The sequence below is a fragment of the Orcinus orca genome, chromosome 10 (assembly GCF_937001465.1).
Source record: "Orcinus orca chromosome 10, mOrcOrc1.1, whole genome shotgun sequence".
NCBI lineage: Eukaryota > Metazoa > Chordata > Mammalia > Artiodactyla > Delphinidae > Orcinus > Orcinus orca.
Window position 1 is genome coordinate 61,894,462 of NC_064568.1, and position 24,167 is coordinate 61,918,628.

General features: G+C 37.4%; 1 protein-coding gene across 8 annotated transcripts in view; it reads right to left on the reverse strand.

Moving 5' to 3' along the window:
- Positions 1-24,167, reverse strand: part of PRIM2 (DNA primase subunit 2) — a 276,052-nt gene that overhangs the window by 249,735 nt on the left and 2,150 nt on the right. For all 8 annotated transcript variants that reach the window (XM_033424338.2, XM_033424340.2, XM_033424339.2 and 5 more), the window contains exons 3-5: positions 22,925-23,028; positions 20,273-20,352; positions 18,802-18,922 (exon numbers count right to left, since the gene is read on the reverse strand). In XM_033424338.2, the coding sequence (XP_033280229.1) occupies positions 18,802-18,922; positions 20,273-20,352; positions 22,925-23,028 (305 nt within the window). The remainder of the gene's footprint in view (positions 1-18,801; positions 18,923-20,272; positions 20,353-22,924; positions 23,029-24,167) is intronic.

Sequence of the window (24,167 nt, forward strand, 5' to 3'; positions counted from 1 at the left end):
ACTCAGCAATGAGAGGTCCAAAACAGTCCCCACAGACAGCAATATCTACTCATTTCTTATCCTTCCAAGAAATTTCAGTTTTAAAATCCAAGTTATTTACACATAAGTCCAAGAATGAAAAATATCAGTTTTTCCTTTTTGAATACTTCAGATTAAGGCTTTCTGTTGTATGTCATGAAGATTCAAAAGCTACCAGATACTAGAAACCCAAATATAGACTAAATGAGCCAAAGTATCAAAGGACTGCCAGAACCAGAAAGAGAACACAAGAGTCCCACATCTGATAACTGGCCTCATTTTCACTTCCTCCAAATTTGTATCCCATAAAATTACATCAGCCATGGCAAACTGAACAAAAACAAAATTTAAAAGAAAAAACTATGCAAAGAAATTAATTATCCCTTTTTCCATACATATTTCTCCATGAAAGCAAACATAATGCAATTTAGTTATAACAATGCATCTCCTCCTAATGTCAAAATGTCATTGCAGGCAGTTCCCTGGTGGTCCAGTGGTTAAGACTCCGTGCTCCCAATGCAGGCGGCCCTGGTTCAATCCCTGGTCAGAAAACTAGATCCTGCATGCCGCAACTAAGAGCTCACATGCCACAACAAAGACCCGGCGCAGCCAAATAAATAAATAAATAAATATTTTTTTTAAACGTCATTGCAGCATTAATGAAACTGAAAAGATGGAAAAATGCACACAAACACAGCACACAAGCACTTGAAGACCAGACAGACTCTAAGGTGTGTATGCCAGTGGTCCAGCTTCTGTGACATGAAAACCAAGATGGCCTGTGTCTCTCCACCTGCTGCTGTTTCCTTCTGCCTCGGCTTAGGAGGCAGGGCCTATTATACATCCGAGACTAGCTTATGTGACACATGCTAGTAACTTTTCCCTACACCTTGCTTTGTCCTGAGTCTAAAACATGGGTCCTGAGCCTAAAAGCATCGCTGACACCTGTTTTAACACAACAGTTCTCAAAGCAAACCAAATATGCTAACCAAAGTGAAGGAAATGTGCATGTTCCTATTAATTATAAAAGTCTGGAAACTGGAAGGACTACAGGGATCGAGGGGCAAGCTAATCAACAGCACCTGAATTCAAGTGCCTTACTTGCCAGGATGAGGTGCCATGGGAGAGTACCAGAAGAAGAGGGGAACAGGTCTCTGCCAGGAAAGTGATTGCAGTCTGCCCCAGGAATGACTTTTCTGCCAGGCACCCTACAACACTTTCTCACTCTACCTGCCATGAATCCCCAACAGCTACAACCACTTGATCAAGTTTTATCTATAGTGTTTATTTCAAAAAGAAAAGGCATAATGTTTTTCACACTCTCCACACCTTCATCCAAGGTTCTGATAAATCCCCTCAGACAACTAGCTCTATCTTATCCCCCAACCTAGAATCACTGAACTAGAAAAACCAAAACAGTCACCCAAGAAGCCAAAGTTACTGTTCTTTTTAGAAACTGTACAGGACGCCCATCCATCATGATGTACAAATGTGGACAGTAATGTTCCCTTCAGTCAATCTTCCAATTTTATACATATTTCTACATCTTACTTTAATGTATATGTTTATTAAGATGCACCTCAAATGACATGGAGAATGCAACAGTAAATAAATAATTATAGCAAGCAGATTAGAAACAACCAGAGTAGTATTAAAAACCAATCATGATTGCAAACACACTTGTTAAAAGTATGCATGTATTTTCCATAAATTACTATTTCCTAAAATAAAAATCCCAAATAGATGTTTTTTTTTAATTGCAACAAAACATACCAATCTAATAACCTCGAAGTTTTCCAACATATAGGCATTTACTGCCTCTGTGTCCTCCTTAACATCACTAGTGAACATACATGTCAGGCACACTACTAAATACACCATACACTCTATCTCCTTTAAACCTCACAAATCTGTGAAGTGGAGATTGTGATTATTCCCATTTTGAAGATGAGGAAACTGAAAAACAGATTCAAAATTACATAGCTGACTGTCAAGTCTGGATTGAATTTTATGCTACTTATAAACCAGTAAGTTTGCCTATTACTGTTTAATGCAGGCAGGCAGGAGACACAGACTCCTGCATTAGAGACACAGACCTTTATTATCCACAGTGCAGGAAGCAGCAAAAGAACCAGCATGGTTGTGTGGTTCTCCTTCCCCCAGGGGCAACATGACACAGCACAGATGGATGCTCAGAGTACAGTGAGGTTGCACTGCAGCTAAGGAGCCCTGGGAACCAGTCACTTTCATAGCAGGCAGTAAGCGAGCCTCCTCTATGTACCAGGAAGACATTACCTCATCCCTCGAGGTTGCCTGCTAAAAACACAGCTGTGAGAAATGGCCCAGGTAAAGACTGCTCAGGACCCTGCATTCCTAACATACCCAGCAAGATGTGCAAGAGCAGGAGAGACCCGTGGAGGAGGGTTTTTCCTGACACCGATATGTGCTGGACTGCTAACTATCATTAATAAAATACATTCCAAAAGTTTAACTTTTTTCCCTAAATTTAAAATTATAATTGTTGAGATTGCTGAGGCTTCTGGTTAAAAATGGTAAACTGAACATATACATTTACCTCCACAACAAAATAAAAATGACAATAAAAGTGTAAAAAGACTATAAACCACAAAGGACAAACAAAATAGTGGAAAAGAAACATCTACATATTTTTGGAAAGGAGATGAAAGTGCATTAACTGATTTAGAAAGAAAGAAGAACCTACAACTTAATCCCTGGAGAAAATGGTACTGAAAAGAAGAAAGCCAATATGACCACAGAGAGCACAAAAAATCATGAATTAGAAACACCACATACAGAGGAAAGATGTAAGTCAGGGAATGCAAAAAAAATAAAGAAAAGTCACCACAGTGAGCAGTGGGCTCCTGCTCTCAGATACAAGAACATCAGCACTAAGACATAAATTACTGTGGAAGAACACTGGAGGCTTCCTCTGAAACACTGACTTTGGCAGGGGTCATCCAACAATCAAATATCAAAAAAAAAAAGAGATCAAATAAGATCCAATAGTAAATAAGCATCATATACACCTGCATGAGCACATAAAACCCAATCTTCCAATTTACTTTTTCACATCTCAATCTTAAATAAAAACAAATAGTCGGGCTTCCCTGGTGGCGCAGTTGTTGGGAGTCCGCCTGCCGATGCAGAGGACATGGGTTCATGCCCTGGTCCAGGAGGATCCCACATGCCGCAGAGCGGCTGGGCCGTGAGCCATGGCCGCTGGGCCTGCACGTCCAGAGCCTGTGCTCCACAGCGGGAGAGGCCACAGCGGTGAGAAGCCCGTGTACCACAAGAAAAAAAAAAATAGTCAAGGATCATTAAACATTCAAGGAAAAATTCAACACAAAGGACTATCTAAAACGGATGAACTAAATAAAGGAATGAGAGGTAAAGACAACTAATGGAGCAGAAGACAACTAATAATCTTTAAAAGAAAGAAGAAAATATATTCATGAAGCAAAAACAGAAGCCTATAAAAAGGAGAACCAGAAAGGACTATTAGAAACGAAAGACAGGATGACGGCAGACAGCAGAAACAACAACTACAATCCTGCAGCCTGTGGAAAAGAAACCACATTCACAGAAAGATAGAAAAGATGAAAAGGCAGAGGGCTATGTACCAAATGAAGGAACAAGATAAAACCCCAGAAAAACAACTAAATGAAGTGGAGATAGGCAACCTTCCAGAAAAAGAATTCTGAATAATGATAGTGAAGATGATCGAGGACCTCGGAAAAAGAATGGAGGCAAAGATCGAGAAGATGCAAGAAATGTTTAACAGAGACCTAGAAGAATTAAAGAACAAACACACAGAGATGAACAATACAATAACTGAAATGAAAACTACACTAGAAGGAATCAATAGCAGAATAACTGAGGCAGAAGAACAGATAAGTGACCTGGAAGACAGAATGGTGGAAATTCACTACTGCAGAACAGAATAAAGAAAAAAGAATGAAAAGAAATGAAGACAGCCTAAAAGACCTTTGGGACAACATTAAATGCAACTAAATTCGCATTACAGGGGTCCCAGAAGAAGAGAGAGAGAAAGAACCAGAGAAAATACTTGAAGAGATTATAGTCCAAAACTTCCCTAACATGGGGAAGGAAATAGCCACCCAAGTCCAGGAAGCGCAGAGAGTCCCATACAGGATAAACCCAAGGAGAAACACGCCGAGACACATAGTAATCAAGTTGACAAAAATTAAAGACAAAGAAAAATTATTGAAAGCAACAAGGGAAAAATGACAAATAACATACAAGGGAACTTCCATAAGGTTAACAGCTGATTTCTCAGCAGAAACTCTACAAGCCAGAAGGGAGTGGCATGATATATTTAAAGTGATGAAAGGGAAAAACCTACAACTAAGATTACTCTACCCAGCAAGGATCTCATTCAGATTCCATGGAGAAATCAAAAGCTTTACAGACAAGCAAAAGCTAAGAGAATTCAGGACCACCAAACCAGCTCTACAACAAATGTTAAAGAAACTTCTCTAACTGGGAAACACAAGAGAAGAAAAGGACCTATAAAAAACAAACCCAAAACAATTAAGAAAATGGTAACAGGGACATACATATCGATAATTACCTTAAACGTGAATGGATTAAATGCTCCAACCAAAAGACACAGGCTCACTGAATGGATACAAAAACAAGACCCATATAGAAGCTGTCTATGTAAGACCCACTTCAGACCTAGGGACACATACAGACTGAAAGTGAGGGGATGGAAAAAGATATTCCATGCAAATGGAAATCAAAAGAAAGCTGGAGTAGCAATACTCATATCAGATAAAATAGTCTTTAAAATAAAGAATGTTATAAGAGACAAGGAAGGACACTACATAATGATCAAGGGATCAATCTAAGAAGCAGATATAACAATTATAAATATCTATGCACCCAACATAGGAGCACCTAAATACATAAGGCAACTGCTAACAGCTATAAAAGAGAAAATCGACAGTAACATAATAATAGTGGGGGACTTTAAAACCTCACTTACACCAATGGACAGATCATCCAAAATGAAAATAAATAAGGAAACAGAAGCTTTAAATGACACAATAGACCAAAAACATTTAATTGATATTTATAGGACATTTCATCCAAAAACAGCAGATTACACTTTTTTCTCAAGTGCTCACGGAACATTCTCCAGGATACATCACATCTTGGGTCACAAATCAAGCCTCAGTAAATTTAAGAAAATTAAAATCATATCAAGCATCTTTTCTGACCACAACGCTATGAGATTAAAAATGAATTACAGGCAAAAAAACGTAAAAAACACAAACCCGTGGAGGCTAAACAATACGTTACTAAATAACCAAGAGAACACTGAAGAAATCAAAGAAGAAATCAAAAAATACCTAGAGACAAACAACAATGAAAACACGATGATCCAAAACCTATGGGAGGCAGCAAAAGCAGTTCTAAGAGGGACATTTACAGCTATACAAGCCTACCTCAAGAAACAAGAAAAATCCAAATAAACGATCTAACCTTACACCTAAAGAAACTACACAAAGAAGGACAAACAAAACCCATAATTAGCAGAAGGAAAGAAATCATAAAGATCAGAGCAGAAATAAATGAAATAGAAACAAAGAAAACAATGGCAAAGATCAATAAAACTAAATGCTGGTTCTTTCAGAAGATAAACAAAATTGATAAACCATTAGCCAGACTCATCAAGAGAAAGAGGGAGAAGACTCAAATCAATAAAATTCAAAATGAAAAAGGAGAAGTTACAACAGACACCACAGAAATACAAAGCAACCTCAGAGACTACTACAAGCAATGCTATGCCAATAAAATGGACAACCTGGAAGAAATGGACAAATACTTAGAAAGGTATAACCTTCCAAGACTGAACCAGGAGGAAATACAAAATATGAACAGACCAATCACAAGTAATGAAATTGAAACTGTGATTAAAAATCTTCCAACAAACAAAAGTCCAGGACCAGATGGCTTCACAGGTGAATTCTATCAAACATTTAGAGAAGAGCTAACAACACCCAGCCTTCTCAAACTCTTCCAAAAAATTGCAGAGGAAGGAACACTCCCAAACTCATTCTATGAGGCCACCATCACCCTGATACCAAAACCAGACAAAGATACTACAAAAAAAGAAAATTACAGACCAATATCACTGATGAATAGAGATACAAAACTCCTCAACAAAATACTAGCAAACACAATCCAACAACACATTAAAAGGATCATACACTAAAGTCAAGTGGGATTTATCCCAGGGATGCAAGGATTCTTTAATATACACAAATCAATCAATGTGATACACCATATTAACACACTGAAGAATAAAAACCATATGATCATCTCAATAGATGCAGAAAAAGCTTTCAACAAAATTCAACACCCATTTATGATAAAAACTCTCCAGAAAGTAGGCACAGAGGGAACCTACCTCAATAAAATAAAGGCCATATATGACAAACCCACAGCAAACATCACTCTCAATAGTGAAAAACTGAAAGCATTTCCTCTAAGATCAGGAACAACACAAGGATGTCCACTGTCACCACTATTACTCAAGATAGTTTTGGAAGTCCTAGCCATGAGAATCAGAGAAGAAAAAGAAATAAAAGGACTACAAATTGGAAAAGAAGAAGTAAAACTGTCACTGTTTGCAGATGACATGATACTATACACAGAGAATCCCAAAGATGCCACCAGAAACTACTAGAGCTAATCAATGAATCTGGTAAAGTAGCAGGATACAAAATTAATGCACAGAAATCTCTTGTATTCCTATACCCTAATGATCAAAAATTTGAAAGAGAAATTAAGGAAACACTCCCATTTACCATTGTAACAAAAAGAATAAAATATCTAGGAATAAACCTACCTAGGGAGACAAAAGGCCTGTATGCAGAAAACTATAAGACACAGATGAAAGAAATTAAAGATGATACCAACAGAGAGATATACCATGTCCTTGGATTGGAAGAATCAATACTGTGAAAATGACTATACTACCCAAAGCAATCTACAGATTCAATGCAATCCTATCAAATTACCAATGGCATTTTTATCAGAACTAGAACAAAAAACTTGACAATTTGTATGGAAACAAAAAAGACCCCAAATAGCCAAAGCAGTCTTGAGGGAAGAAAACAGAGCTGGAGGAATCAGACTCCCTGACTTCAGACTATACTACAAAGCTACAGTCATCAAGACAATATGGTACTGGCACAAAAGCAGAAACATAGATCAATGGAACAAGACAGAAAGCCCAGAGATAAACCCACGTACCTATGGTCAACTAATCTATGACAAAGGAGGCAAGGATATACAATGGAGAAAGACAGTCTCTTCAATAAGTGGTGCTGGGAAAACTGGACAGCTACATGTAAAGGAATGAAATTGGAACACTCCCTAACACTGTACACAAAAATAAACTCAAAATGGATTAGAGACCTAAATGTAAGATCGGACACTATAAAACTCTTAGACGAAAACATAGGAAGAACACTCTTTGACATAAATCACAGCAAGATCTTTTTTGATCCACCTCCTAGAGTAATGTAAAGAAAAACAAAAATAAACAAATGGGAACTAATGAAACTTCAAAGCTTTTGCACAGCAAAGGAATACATCAACAAGACGAAAAGACAACCCTCAGAATGGGAGAAAATATTTGCAAACAAATCAACAGACAAAGGATTAATCTCCAAAATATATAAACAGCTCATGCAGGTCAATATTAGAAAAACAAACAACACAATACAAAAATGGGCAGAAGACCTAAATAGACATTTCTCCAAAGAAGACATACAGATGGCGAATAGGTACATGAAAGGCTGCTCAACATCATTAATTATTAGAGAAATGCAAATCAAAACTACAATGAGGTATCACCTCACAGCAGTCAGAATGCGCATCATCAGAAAATCTACAAACAACAAATGCTGGAGAGGGTGTGGAGAAAAGGGAACCCTCTTGCTCTGTTGGTCGGAATGTAAACTGACACAGCCACTATGGAAAACAGTATGGAGGTTCCTTAAAAAACTAAAAATAGAACTACCATACCACACAGCAATCCCACTACTGGGCATATACCCAGAGAAAACCATAATTCAAAAAGACACATATATCCCAATGTTCATTGCAGCACTATTTACAATAGCCAGGTCATGGAAGCCACATAAATGCCCATCGACAGACAAATGGATAACAATAATGTGGTACATATATACAATGGAATGTTACTCAGCCATAAAAAGAAACGAAATTGGGTCATTTGTTGAGACATGGATCAATCTAGAGACTGTCATACAGAGTGAAGTAAGTCAGAAAGAGAAAAAGAAATATCGTATATTAACGCATATATGTGGAACCTAGAAAAATGGTACAGATGAACAGGTTTGCAGGGCAGAAATTGAGACACAGATGTACAGAAAAACGTATGGACACCAAGGGGGAAAAGCGGCGGGGGGTGGGGGGCGGGTGGCGGTGGTAGTGTGATGAATTGGGCGATTGGGATTGACATGTATACACTGATGTTTATAAAATTGATGACTAATAAGAACCTGCTTGAAAAGCAGTAAAAAAAATAAATTAAAGACAAGACATCAAAAAAAAACACAATAAATGTTGGCAAGCATGCAGAGAAAAGAGAACCCTTGTACACTGCTGATGGGAATGCAAATTGGTGCAGCTGCTGTGGAAAACAGTATGGAGGTTTCTGAAAAAACTAAAAATAGAACTACCATGACCTGGCAGTTCCACCCCTGGGTATATATCTGAAAAAAACAAAAACACTCATTCAAAATGATACATGCACCCCAATGTTCATAGCAACATTATTTAGAATTGCCAAGATATGGAAGCAATCTAAGTGTCCATCAACACATGAATGGATACACACAATGGAATACTACTCAGCCATGAAAAAGAATTAAATTTTGCCATTTGCAGCAACATGCATGAACTTGGAGGACATTATGCTAAGTGAAATAAGTCAGAGGAAGACAAATACTGTTATGATATCACTTATACATGGTTACCAGCAACGGGGCAGGGGGGGATGTGAGGGACAATATAGGAGTGGGGGAGCTGGAGACATAAATTATTGAGTATAAGATAGGCTCAAGGATGTATTGTACAATACAAGGAATTCAACCAATATTTTGTAATAACTGTAAATGGAAAGTAACCTTTAAAAATTGTATAAAGAAATAAATATATAAAATTAAAGACAGGAGAGCAGGGGGAAAAAAAGATTTATAAAACAGTTGAAGAACTTTCCTAGAAAATAAAAAGATTAACTGGATGTTAAAACAAAAAGGAAAATAAGACGAGAAATTCAGGAGGTCCAAATTCTAACAAACAAGAAATTATAAAGAAAGAGCAATGAAAAACAAAAGGGAAGAAATGATCAAATCCATAACAAAAACAAATGTTCTAAACAGAAGAACCCAAGTATTCAGATTAAAGGGCCCATGAAGTTGCCATCCAAGAACGAAAAACAATTCAGACATCGTCATGAAATTTCACAAACCTGAGTGGGAGGTGGCAGGGCCAAACTACAGAAAGTGAGACACAGTTCAAATGGAAACAAAAAGAAAGCTAGGGTAGCAATACTTATATCAGACAAAATAGACTTTAAAACAAAGTCTGTAACAAGAGACAAAGAAGAACATTACATAATGATCAAGGGATCAATCCCGTAAGAAGATATAACAACTGTAAATACATATATACCCCACATGGGAGCACCTAAATACAAAAATGCAAGTATTAATAAACATAAAGAGACAGTAACAAAATAATAGTAGGGGACTTTAACACTCACTTACATTAAGGGACAGATCATCCAGACAGAAACTCATTAAGGAAACATTGGTGTTCAATGACACATAAGAACAGATGAACTTAACAGATATACAGAGAGCAATCCATCCAAAAGCAGCAGAATACATTCTTTTCAAGTGCACATAAAACATTCCCTAGGACAGATCACATGCTAGGCGACAAAATAGTTCCAAAAAATTTAAGAAGACTGAACTCATATCAAGCATCTTCTCCAACCACAATACTATGAGACTAGAAATCAAGTATAAGAAAAAAAGTACCAAAAACCCCAAATACATGGAGTCTAAACAACATGCTACTAAACAACCAATGGGTCCCTGAAGAAATCAAAGAGAAAGTCAAATAACATGGAGACAAGTGAAAGGGAAACACAACAATCCAAAATCTATGGGATACAGCAAAAGCAGCTCTAAGATGGAAGTTTATAGTGATATAAATCTACCTCAAAAAACAAGAAAAATCTCAAAACAATTTAACCTTACACCTAAAGGAAGTAGAAAAAGAAAAACAAACAAAATTCAATTAGTAGAAAGAAAGAAATAATAAAAATCAGAGCAAAAATAAATGAAACAGAGACTAACTAAAAAATTAGAAAAGATCAATGAAACTAAGAACCGATTCTTTGAAAATATAAACAAAATTGACAAACCTCTAGCCAGACTCATCAAGATAGAGAGGACCCAAATAAAATATTAAACGAAAGAGGAAAAGTTACAACGTCACAGAAATACAAAGGATCATAAGTGATTACTACAAACAATTATACACCAATAAAATGGACAATGTAGAAAAAATGGATAAATTTCTAGAAATGCACAATCTCCCAAGACTGAATCAGGAAAAAATAGAAAATGTGAACAGACCAATTATCAGTATTAAAATTGAATCAGTGGGGCTCCCCTGGTGGCGCAGTGGTTGCCTGCTGATGCAGGGGACACGGGTTCGTGCCCCGGTCCGGGAAGGTCCCACATGCCGCGGAGCGTCTGGGCCCATGAGCCATGGCCTCTGAGCCTGCGCGTCCGGAGGCTGTGCTCCGCAATGGGACAGGCCACAACTATGAGAGGCCTGCGTACCGCAAAAAAAAAAAAAAAAAAATTGAATCAGTAATCAAAAATCTCCCAGCAAACAAATGTCCAGGACCTGATGGCAACACAGGTGAACTCTACCAAAGATTTAAAGAAGACCTAAAACCTATCCTTCTCAAACTACTCCAAATAACCAAAGAAGAAGGAATATTTCTCAACTCATTCAATGAGGCCAGCATTACCATGATAGCAAAACAAGACAAAGACACCACAAATAAAAAAAAATCACAGATACAAATATCCTCAACAAAATATTAGCAAAACAAATTCAACAATACAGTAAAAGGAGTATACACTATGATCAAATGGGATTTACCCCAGACATGCAAGGATGCTTCAGTATCTGCAAATCAATTAATGTGATGTACAACTAACAAAGAATAATAATCATATGATCATCTCAGTAGATGCTGAAAAAGCTTTTGACAAAATTCAACAATGATTTATGATAAAAACGCTCAACAAAGATGGTATAGAAGGAATATACCTCAACATAATAAAGGTCCGGTATGACAAACCTACAGCCAACATCATCTTCAACAGTGAAAAGCTGAAAGCATTTCCTTTAAGATCAGAACAAGACAAGAGCGTCCACTCTCACCACTTTCATTGTACATAGTATTGGAAGTCCTAGCCACAGCAATCAGACAAAAAAAAGAAATAAAAGGAATTCAAATTGTAAAGGAAGAAGTAAAACTGTCACTGTTGACAGATGACATGATACATATACAGAAAATCCTAAAGATGCCACTGAAAAACTGTTAGAACTAATAAATGAACCCAGTAAAGTTGTGGAATACAAGATTAATATACAGAGATCTATTGCATTTCTATACACTAACAATGAACTATCAGAAATTAAGAAAACAATCTCACTTACAATTGCATCCATAAGAATAAAATACCTAAGAGAGTAAACCTAACCAAGAAGGTAAAAGACCTGTACTCAGAAAACTATAAGACACTGATAAAAGAAACTAAAGATGACACAAACAAATGGAATGATAAAGCATGCTGATGGACTGGAAGAATTAATATTTAATTCTTAATATTAATATAATATTAAAATGACCATACTACCTAAGGCAATTTACAGAGTCAAAGCATCTCTATCAAAATACCAATGGCATTTTTCACAGCACTAAAACAAGTAATTCTAAAGTTTGTATTGAAACACAAAAGATCCCAAATAGCCAAAGCAATCTTAAAAAAGTAAAACAAAACTGGAGGTATCGTGCTCCCTGATTTCAAGCTATATTACAAAGCTACAGTAATCAAAACAGTATGGTACCGGCACAAAAGCAGATACATAGATCAATGGGACAGAATAGAGCGTCCAGAAATAAACCCACACTTATGTGGTCAATTAATCTAAAACAAAGGTTTCAAAAATATACAATGCAGAAAAGATAGCCTCTTCAATAAGTGGTGCTGAGAAAACTGGACAGGTACATGCAAAAGAATCAAACTGGACTTCTTTCTCACACCATGCACAAAAATAAACTCAAAATGGAATAAGACTTAAATGTAAGACCTGAAACCATAAAACTCCAGGAAGAAAACATAGGCAGTACATTCTTTGACGCTGGTCTTAGCAATAGTTTTTAGAATATGTCTCCTCAAGCAAGGGAAACAAAAGCAAAAATAAACAAATGTGACATCAAACTTAAAAGCTTTTGCACACCAAAGGAAACTACCAAGAAAACAAAAAGGTAACTTACTGAATGGGAGAAGATATTTTAACAATATAGCTGATAAAGTTAATATCCAAAATATACAAAGAATTCACACAATTCAACATCACAAAGACAAACAAACAACCAGATTAAAAAATGAAAAGACAAGCTGAAAAGACATGCTTCCAAAGAAGACATACGGATGGCCAACGGGCACATGAAAAGATGCTCAACACCACTACTCATCAGGGAAATGCATATCAAAACCACAGGAGATATCACCTCATACTTGTCAAAATGGCTACCATTAAAAAGACAAGTAACAAGTGTTGGTGAGGATGTGCAGAAAAGGGAGTCCTTGTGCACTCTTGATGGGATTATAAGTTGGTGCACCCACTATGGAAAACAGTATGGAGATTCCTCAATAAATTAAAAATGGAACTTCCATCATCTAGCAATTTAACTTCTGGGTAGTCACCTGAAGAAAGCAAAAACACTAATTTGAAAAGATACATGCATTCCAATGTTTATTGCAGCATTATTTACCTTAATCTAGATATGGAAGCAACCTAAGTATACATTGAGAGAGGGATGAATGAAGAAGATACGGTGTGTTTCTATATATATACACAATGGAATATTACTCAGCCACTGCCATTTGCAACAACACAGATGGATCTAGAGGGTATTATGCTAAGTGAAGTAAGTCAAACAGAGAAAAACAAATATGGTGTGATCTTATTTACATGTGCAATCTAAAAAAACAAAACTAAGAAAGAAAATAAAATGAAAACAGACTCATAGATACAGAGAACAAACATCTGTTTGCCAAAAGGCAGGGGGCAGGAGGTGGGTGAAACAGGTAAAGGGAATTAAGAGATAACAAATAACTCATGGGGATGTGATTAAGGAATATAGTCAATAATGTTGTAGTAACTTTCTATGGGCACAGATGGTTACTAGCATTGTGGTGATCATTTCGTAATATATGCAAATGCCAAATCATTATGTAGGACTCCTGAAACTAACCTAATATTGTACGTAAACTATATTACAATTAAAAAGAAAAAAAAGAACACCTTGAATCAGTAACTTAAACTTCCACCTTAAGAAACTAGATGGGAAGAGCAAACTAAACCCTAAGCAAGCAGAAGGAAGGAAATAATAAAAATTTTTAATTGATAATAATAAAGAGTAATTAAAGAAATAAGGAATAGAAAAATAGAGGAAAAAAACAAAACCAAAAGTTATTTGAAAAAATCAACAAAACTGACAAATGTGTACTTAAATGATCAAAAGAAAAATAGATTTAAATGGGTAAAATCAAGAATGAAAGAGAGGATATCATAACCAATCTTTAGAAATGAAAAGGATTATAAGGGAACACTATGAACAACTGTATGCATCAATTAGATAACAGATGAAATGGACAAATTTCTAGAAAACAGAATTACCACAACTGTCTAAAGAATTAGAAAGTTTGAATAGATCTACAACAAGTAGAGAATGAATTAGCAATTTTAAAACACCCCACAAAGAGAAGCCTATATCTAGACAGATCACTGGTAAATTCTAGCAAGTGTTTTTAAAAAATTAACACCAATCTTTCACAACTTCTTCCCAAAAATAGAAGAGGAAGAGACACTTCTCAATTCACTATATGAGACCCATGTTACCGATACCAAAACCAGACAAAGACATCATAGGAAAACTACAGACTAATATCCCTTATCAATAAACACAATCCTCCACAAAAGACTAGCAAATCAAATGCAGCAACATATTAAAAGGATCATACAATACAGCCAAGGGGGATTTATCCCAGGAATATCCCAACAAGGTTGGTTTAACATCCAAAACTCAATTAATGTAACACACCATATTAATAAAATAAGGGATAAAGCTCTATGATCTTTTCAAAAGGTGCAGAAAAAGCACAAAATCCAACACCCTTTCATGATGAAAATGCTCAACTAAAATTAGAAAGAGATTTCCTCAATCTGGTAAAGGGCATCTACAAAACCCCACAGCTAACATCATATGTCTTGGTAAAAGACTGAATGCTTTCCCCCTAAAATCAGGAAAAAGACAAGCATGTCCACTATTGCCACTTCTATCCAACACTGTACTGGAGATCCTAGCCTGGGAAAATAGGCAAAAATAAATTAAAAGCCTCCAGATTGAAAAGTAAGGATTATTTCTTTATAAGAGACATAATCTCCTAAGGAATCCACTAAAAACTATTAGAATAAATGATTTTGTAAGGGTGCAGGATACCAGATATATACAAAAATCAACTGGATTTCTATACACTAGCAATGAACATTTTAAAAATGAAATAAAGAAAACAACTCCACTTACAATGACATTAAAGAATAAAATACTTAGGTATAAATTTAACAAAAGTACACAATTTTGTTGAAAAAAATTAAAGATCTGAAGAAACAGAAAAAATTTCCATGTTCATGGATCTGAAGACTTAATATTAAGACAGCAATACTCCCCAAATTGATCCACATAGTCTTCATAATCCTAAACCTGAACCTCAGCTGGTTTATTGGTAGAAACTGACAAGTTGATCCTAAAACTCATAAAATGCAAGGAACCCAGAAGAGCCAAAATAATCTTGAAAAAGAAGAAAAAAGTGAGAAGATTCACACTTCTCTATTTCAAATCTTATTACAAAACTACAGGAATCAATATTCAAGAGCACACAGTACCAACACAGGAGAGACACACAGCTCTAACTAACAAAATTGAGTCCATTTATGGTCAAATGACTTTTGACAAGAGTGAAAAAACAATTCAAAGAGAAAAGAATAGCCATTCAACAAATGATGCTGGGACAACTCGATATCCACATGCAAAAGAATGAAGTTGGGCCCCTACTTCACACCATCCACAGAAATTAACTCAAAATATAAACAGACCTAAACAGAGCTAAATGTAAGAACCAAAACTATAAAACTCTTAGAGAAAAACCATAGGAGTAAATCTTCATGACCTTCCATTAGGCAAATCCCTTTTAGATCCAACAACAAAAACACAAGTAACAAAAGATAAAAATAGGGACTTCCCTGGTGGCGCAGTGGTTAAGAATCCACCTGCCAATGCAGGGGACATGGGTTAGAGTCCTGGTCCAGGAAGATCCCACATGCCACAGGGCAACTAAGCCGTGAGCCACAACTACTGAACCTGCACTCTAGAGCCTGCAAGCCACAGTTACTGAAGCCTGCACGCCACAACTACTGAAGCCCTCGTGCCTCAAGCCCGAGCTCCACAATGAGAAGCCTGCGCGCTGCAACAAATAGCCCCCACTCGCCGCAACTAGAGAGAGCCTGTGCGCAGCAGCAAAGACCCAACACAGCCAAAAATATAAATAAATAAATAAATAAAATGTTTTCTAAAAAATGATCTTACCAAGAAAATGAAATGACAATCCTCAGAATGGGAGGAAAAAAAATCTGTAAATCACATATCTTATAGTAGACTTGTATCCAGAATATGGAAAGAATATGTAACACTCAACAATAAAAAGATAACTCAGATAAAAAATAGACAAAGGATATGAATACATATTTCTCCAAAGAAAATATACAAATAATCAAATAGCACATGAAAAGATATTCAATGCCTTCAGTCACTAGGGAAATGAAAATCAAAACCACAATGAAGTATCACTTCACACCCACCAGGATGACTGTATTTAAAAAAAAAAAAAAAAGACAGCAACAATTGCTGGAGAATGTGAAGCAACTAGAACCCTCACACACTAGTGAGACGTACAATGGTACAGGTACTCTGGAAAACAGTTTAGCAGTTCCTCGAAAGTTTAAATACAGAATTACCCTATAACCTAGCAATCCCACTCCCAGGTATTATATATATCTGAAACAAATAAAAAGATATCCACACAAAAATGTATATGCAAATATTCACTGCAGCATTATTCATAATAGCTAAAATGTAGAAATAACCCAATGTCCATCAACTATTGAATAGAGAAATGAATATAAAATGAAGTACTGATACATGCCACATATACAACATAGATGAAGCTTGAAAATATTATGCTAAGTGAAAGAAGCCAGTAACAAAAGATCGCAAGTTATATGAAATGTCCACTTATATGAAATGTCCAAAATGGGCAAATTCACAGAGACAGAAAGCAGATTAGCTGTTGCCAAGGGATGACAGAGTGAGAAATCGAGAGGGATGACTACTGGGCACAGGTTTCTTTTTTAGGGTAACAAAAATGTTCTAAAATCTAAGTGATGGTTGCACAACTCTATGACTATACTAAAAACCAACAAATTGTACGTTTTAAAAGAGTGAAGGTCAAGGTATGTAAATTCTATCTCAATAAGGCGATCATAAAAGATTATACTTGTGATCTCACTTATATGTGGAATCTAAAAAAGTCCAACTCACAGAGTAGAACAGTGGTTGCCAGGGGCTGGGCAGCAGCGCAGACAAGGAGATGCTGGTCACAGGGCACAAACGTCCAGTTATAAGAGGAATAAGCTCTAGGGATCTCACGTACAGCTGCTATGAGAGTTGATTCTAAAGGTTCTCACCACAACAACAAAACGGTAATGATGTGAGGTGAAGGATGTGTTAACTAACCTTATTGTGGTAAACATTTCACAACATATACGTGTATCATCACACTGTGCACCTTAAAGTGACACAAGGTTTGTATGTCCATTATATCTCAATAAAGCTGGGGAAAAAAAACATACCATGTAATACTATTTACATAAAGTTCAAAGACAGGCAGAATTACTTATCATATTAAAAGTCAGGATAGTGGTTATCAGGAGGGAGATGGGGTTAGTAAATGGGAGGAGGCACAAGGCAGCACAGGGTGACATCAATGTTCTCTTTCTTAACCTTTGTGATACTTCACAGAGCTGGACAGTTATGATTTGTGCACTTTTCTGTATATGTTATACTTGAATAAAAAAGTTTTTTAGAAAAAGAAAGAAACTATGGTTTTTGCTTAAAATTTACCTGATCTATTGAGACAATCTAGAGTAAAGAATAAATCTTCTCACAAACACTTTTTCTCGACCTAATAAAACCATAATTTCAACAGTGAAAAAAAATTAATTATTTTTAATATGAGAGGACAAATGGACTGTAACTGATATTAGCAATAACGGACTTCACTAAGGATCAGCATTCTAAGCAAAGTGGAAAACACAGGAGGTTTGGGTGAGACGGCTCTGAGACCAGCGCTTTTCTCTGCCCAGGTAGATGTTACTCAGAAACCTCACAGGGTTCACAGACGTGATACAAACTGTGGAAAGTGCCTTGCTGGCATATGACAGACACTAAATGTCCACCAAAGGTTTACTTACTTCCCTTCACACAATCTCCTTCCCCCAACGAAATAACCCACCCTGGTTCTTGCTGCAGTGGGCACATCTACTTCTCAGCAGGACAATGTCCTTCACCTACTCCAACTTCTACTTTTTTTACTTTATTTGGCCTCAAGACACCCATTCTAACACCCAAATAGCGTCTCAAACCATCCTACCACCATCTGACTGCTCTAAGTTTTCCAAACAGAATTTTTCTCCCTTCCCACTGCAACACACTCACCTAAAAGACATAAATTCTATTTCTACCCACAATAATTATCCCTGCTAAATATGCACCCAACATTTCTTCTATTTTGTTTAATTACTACATGTAACTCATTCAGATTTGTCTAAAAAATTATACCTTAAAACTATTCAGATATTTTACCGACAACTGACTTCTAAAATAAAGTATCATCCCCCAAACCTCATTGTTGGAAATAACTACTACCACTTCTCTGTTTTCTTTAGAACATTACTAGCTTTAAATTTTTGGCCTGGAAGATTCTGGTTAAAGATAAACTTTTATAAATTAAACCTTTTTGTGCTTTCATAAATCACATATTTAATACAGCAACTGAATAAATGTGCAGCTCTGGTACTAAGGAGCCTCTTTTCTTCTAGTTATGGAAGGCAGAGGTTCACTGTTGTGCAAAGCCAATAGTTATTGTTTCAGGTGGGTACTTAGGAAGAAAATGTAAAGAGAACAAACTCCACACATTAACACCAACACTTAAGGGAGGGATGAACGGTGATAACAATCGGGAATGACTTTAAAAATATACTTACAGCCTCAAACTGCAAATGGCTATCCTTTAAGAAACTCTGAATTTTGTCCTTGGGTAAAATACTGAATCGAAATCGAAGGAGATCCATTTCTTGTTGAATGAACCAGCGCCTAAGCTCTTCACTAAAATGAAGACAAGAAAATTATAAGTGAAAAGTCCACTGACTATTTTCAAAGTCCACTGATTATTAAATCCAAGAAATTTCTATGAAACAATATTCAAACATGAGCAAGATGCCAAAAGACTGAAGTTAAAAGCATCAAGTCCTCTATTATGATAAGAGTGTGAATACATATCACATGCCACAATCTTCCTGGGATGAGTAGAATATGGGGGAGAAAGGTGTTATGAACATAAAATTAAAAGAATTAAATACAGAATACTTCGAGCCTAGCTGCATTATTATCAAATAACATAAAACAGTGCACTTCTTTTAATGTAACTGCACAATAGCCATTTACATCAGAAAATGGGGTATCCCTTCAGTCAATGCCAAATAAACATCAAAAGTTTTTAAAGGTAACTTTATCTCTGAATGGATTATGATCAAACTATGCAAAGTAAACTTTGCTTACAGCTTTATAGTTTATAATTTCACAAAATTTAATATGCACTAGGATATCTCAATTTTTTAAATCAACATACATTAATTTATAAGACAGATGGGCATTATTGTTGTTGTAAAATAATTATGCTGCTTCATGTAAAATATGATTTAATTTTCTTTCCCCAAATGACTTTCACATTGTCAGCAATTCATTTACTGCATAAATTGCATAAACTGCATGTGCTTTCTTACAAAAGAAAAACTCTGGGACTAAAGCTGGTGAATAATTTCTCAGTTATTATCTTGGGATAGTCACCAATTCAAGATTCCCATTTGATAATCCTATTACCAAAAAGAAACAGAAAAGAAACATAATAATAAGTATGTAATTTAGCCAAAATTAATACAGGAAAAAAAAAGTTTAAAAAAAGCAACTAACTCCTTCTCCCTCTGGGTGGCGCTATTGACTTATAAGAAACCAACTACCAAAGGAAAGATCTTAATCTAATGTGCACCAGCCCATAAATGTCAACATATAAAACCCTGTGCAGATTCAAGTATGTGTTTGATTCATTATTTCTTATAAATACTACCACTTTTTTTCTGGGGAAAAAAAATATCAAAAGTCCTTCCTAATGAAATCCCCTCTAATTTTAAATCCTAAATGAAGAGTCTCTCCCATAAAGTAAAAAGTGTTTTAACAGGCAAAATCTGCAAAAAAAAAAAAAAAAAAAAATTTTTTTTTTATTTTTTAGTAAACAACTTGTTTCAAACAATTCTCTGCAACAGTGTTCTGCCCATGAGCCACTGGTTTCTGACATTATTCTGGGATTTCCTACAATCAGTACAATGCCTGTCAGCCCTCCTGGACCAGTTTACAACCCAAGATGTCAGACTTGACCATGGAGGACAAAGGTATACTCACGACTGGCAGTAAGCAAGGCGTAAAATAAAGTGAGAAATGTGATCTCTTCTTCGGGGTTCATATTCATCTCCCAAGTTTTCCTTAAAAACAATGGCACGTGAAGAAAATAAATGCATCGGAACAGTAAAAGGTGTAAAGAAATACTGAGTCAGCATAAGCCAATGGTAAAGCAGGAGTTTCAATAGCACAGATTTCATAATATGCTCCCCAGGGTGAGTACCATTTTACTTAGGTTAGCAATGAGATGAAACAGAACTGAACCACAATACCTCCTGGGTTTGTACCCCACTATTTTCTTCCTCTTTCTAACTCTCCTTCTCATCCAGCCTACACCCAGGCACTTACCTCTTCTACTACTTCTCACATCAACCCTCAACTGCTTTCATTTCAACCATTTGGCAAAACCTAGATTCTAAATAAATCCAAAGATACACTCTGCAGTCCTGTTCCCAAAATGCTGAGAACATCTGGGAAAGATATATACAACTATAGGAATTTGGAACATTAAAAATTCACAGCCTCTAACCTCGACTGGACCTTTACCAACACCAAGGCATCTTTATTCAAGCTCAACACAGAGCAAACACATCTTGAGCATTTGCAAGGTACCAGGCACTGTTATAAGCATTTTTAATCCATTAGCCCATATAATCCTTTGAAAACCCCTATGAGGTGGGCATCACTATATCCTTATTTTAAAGATGAGGAAACTGAGGCAGAAAGAAGTTATATAATTTTGTCCAGGTCACAAAGCTTGTAAGCAGCAGAGCTGGGATCTGGCCTGTAACCATCTCTTTCCTCACGTCTTAAGAAAGCTGTTTCCATCTTCATTAGGTGGCCAGTGCTCCCCATCACACCACCTTCTTCTCTCTCATCACATGACCTCACTTACTTTACAGAAGATAAAGGTCCCCCCTTCAGCCCCAAGCTCCTGCCGCCACATGCTGTACTGCCTTCCCTTCCCTCTCTGTGGACAAATCTCTCTCCTTCCTCCTACATAAAGCTAATCCCTACAGTGAAACCGCATGGCCCATCTGCTCTTGCCTCCTAAGGACCCTGACTTATCAAATGCTCTCTCAAAGTATCTTCAAGCTCCCTCCTCTTTTTTCTCTTCTAGATCTTTCTGCTCAGCTTACAAACATGTTCAAGTAACCACTGTTGTGTGTGTGTGTATCTTCTCTTTTTCCCTCAATTTTTTCTACACTCAGACCTACTTCCCCCGTGTCTTTTCAGCTACACGTTAGAAGAGGATGTATTCCATATCAACCTCTCACCTCTCTCCTCCAAACACCACCACTGTTCCAGCTTCTGCCTCTACCTACAAGGTTCTACCCCGCTGATAAATCCGATGATTCTATACAACTCATCTTATTGGTTCTAAGTGTCTGAAATTGTTCCACCATGAAGACAAGAGGTCTAGATTCAGATCTTGGCTGCATCGTTTTCCATCTTATGAGCTTGGGCAAGGTACTAGCCTATCAATATCAGTTTCCTTGTCTATAAAGAGGGATGATGACAGAACCCACCCTCCTAAGACTGCTGTCTGGATTACATGAATTAATATACATGATGCACTTAGAACAGACTCTGGGACATGGTTAAGAACAATATGAATGTGTGCTATTGTATCATCACCTGCGTATCATGATCATCAGTACTGAGACTCCCGCTTCCCTGGCTGCCAGGGTGGCTGATCTCTACCCCAAGGCAGCTCCTCCTCAATTGCCCTCCCAGACTCCCCCCATTCCACTCCACCTGAATGTTGTATTCCTCACATCCTGGCCTCCATCCTCTTCTCTTCTCACTCAAATGTTTCCCTGGCTGCCTCACCTACTCCTGATGATGTCAACCTTCCTCCTGAATGTGCACCCCCACCCCAGAGGTCCCCAAGTCCAGATCCATGTGCACACCCTGCTGGCCTCAGACAGCTCCACAAGTACCTCAAAGTCATGTCGAGAACTAAACTCAGCGTCTTCCCTCTAAAAAGACTTGCCTCCCCTCCTGTATATCATCACCATCCAGCCAGCTGTCTCACCAGAAACCCAGGTGTCATTCAGAACTCTTCTCTCCCTTCTCTCTGCAGTCACTAAGATCTTCCAATTCTACCCTCTCACTATTTCTCCAATCAGTCCTCTTACCTCCATTCAATTCACTCTCGTCATCTCCTAGTTCCTAACTAGTTTTCCCCACCAAAGACGACCCTGTCCATCTGCTGTTGGCAGTCATCTTCCCAAAATAAAAACTGTATCACATCCACCAAGATTCGGTTCCAGCACCACCTCGTCTGGGAAGCCCTCCCAAACCTCCCCAACCTGAGCTAATTCTCTGTGCTCCTGGAGTTCGTCACCCTGTAATGCACAAAGCACATCTGGCAATGTCTGGAGACATGGACTGGGTGGAAGCCAGAGATGCCAGCGAGCCCCCTAAATGCACCAAGGAATCATCAGACCCCAAATGTCCACAGTCCCCAGGTCAAGAAACCCTGCAGCACTGTAGTCTGACTGCATGTCAATCACCCATAGTGGACTGTAGGTTCCTTCACAAGAGTCTTTTTTAAAGCCCTATGCCTAATACAAGACCTTTCCCACAACTGATACCCAGTAAATGAATATACACAAACCAAAGAAACATGTTTTTCCCTCTTTTACTTACTCTGTAGGAAAACTTAAGCTTCCGAAGCTCGGCCTCTAGCTTACTCTGGTACTGCTCACTTCCTTTCACGTAGCTCACACCAAGATTCTCGACTGCTTTTAGCACTAGAAAAAATTTTAAAAACAGAAGAAATGAATAAAACATATAAATGCAAGATAATTTTATAAAACTAAATCCAAGACAAATAAAATCTATGGCTACCAATCCCATAATTACTTGTTTATAAAAGATGACAATATTTAAGCTTTATTTTCTGCAAGTACATTATATAAGTTATATATGTTTATCAGAGGATAATCTCCACCATGTACAGAAAATACCCACATCCCACAGCATAATCTCACACTAGGGATTCTCAGCCAGAAGGGAGAGAGGGATGGGAAGCAGATCACTGATGGACTGAGCACCACTGCTCAGTGGTGCAGAAGGATCCCCTCAGAGGGATGCAGAAGTGTGTCTGCATGTACAGCCCTCGTGTGGAGCTGTCTGTGAGGCAGTCGGCTTCCCTGACTCAGCACAGACTCATCAGAAGACAGTTCTTCCCTTCCTGATGAAACAGAGAAGGAGAAGACAGCAGTGAATAAGCAAACAAGCCACCATGACTAGATGCTACACACTGTCCAAAGGTTCCTGAAGCCTCTGTCAACCCTTCCTCAGATGAATTATTCTGCCATCGGTATGAAAAGAGACATTTTTTAATTCAAGAATGAAAAACTTCTAAAATGAATCCTGAACATAAACTCATGTCCCCCAGGTACCTCCATATTATGGTGTCCCGAACCAAACTCATTCTCTGCCCCTCAATTCCACTCCTCTTCCTGCCACCCCACCTCCATCCGCAGAATTTCTATCCACCAGATCATCCACACTGGAACTTCAGCCACCCCCACCTGTTCCACCACTCCTCATAGCTAAGAGTCACCAAATCCTGTCAATTACACCTCCTAGTATCCCTTCAATCTCTCCCTTCCTGTCACTGCCTTACCATCTCACCTCCTAAGTGCCAAACCCAAGGGACGCTTTTCAATCATCACCTTAATCTCAATGAGGCATATGAAACTGCTAAGCTTCCCAGAACCCATTCTCCCTTGCCTTCACCTTCATTCAACAAACAGGTAATACAGATACTCTGTATTAGCAGTTCTCACCCTGCTCCTCTAAGAATGATTAACAGTATCTCACCTCTATTTCTGATCTTCCCACCAGGATATCGTGGAACATAAACTCTACACATAGTGCTGTT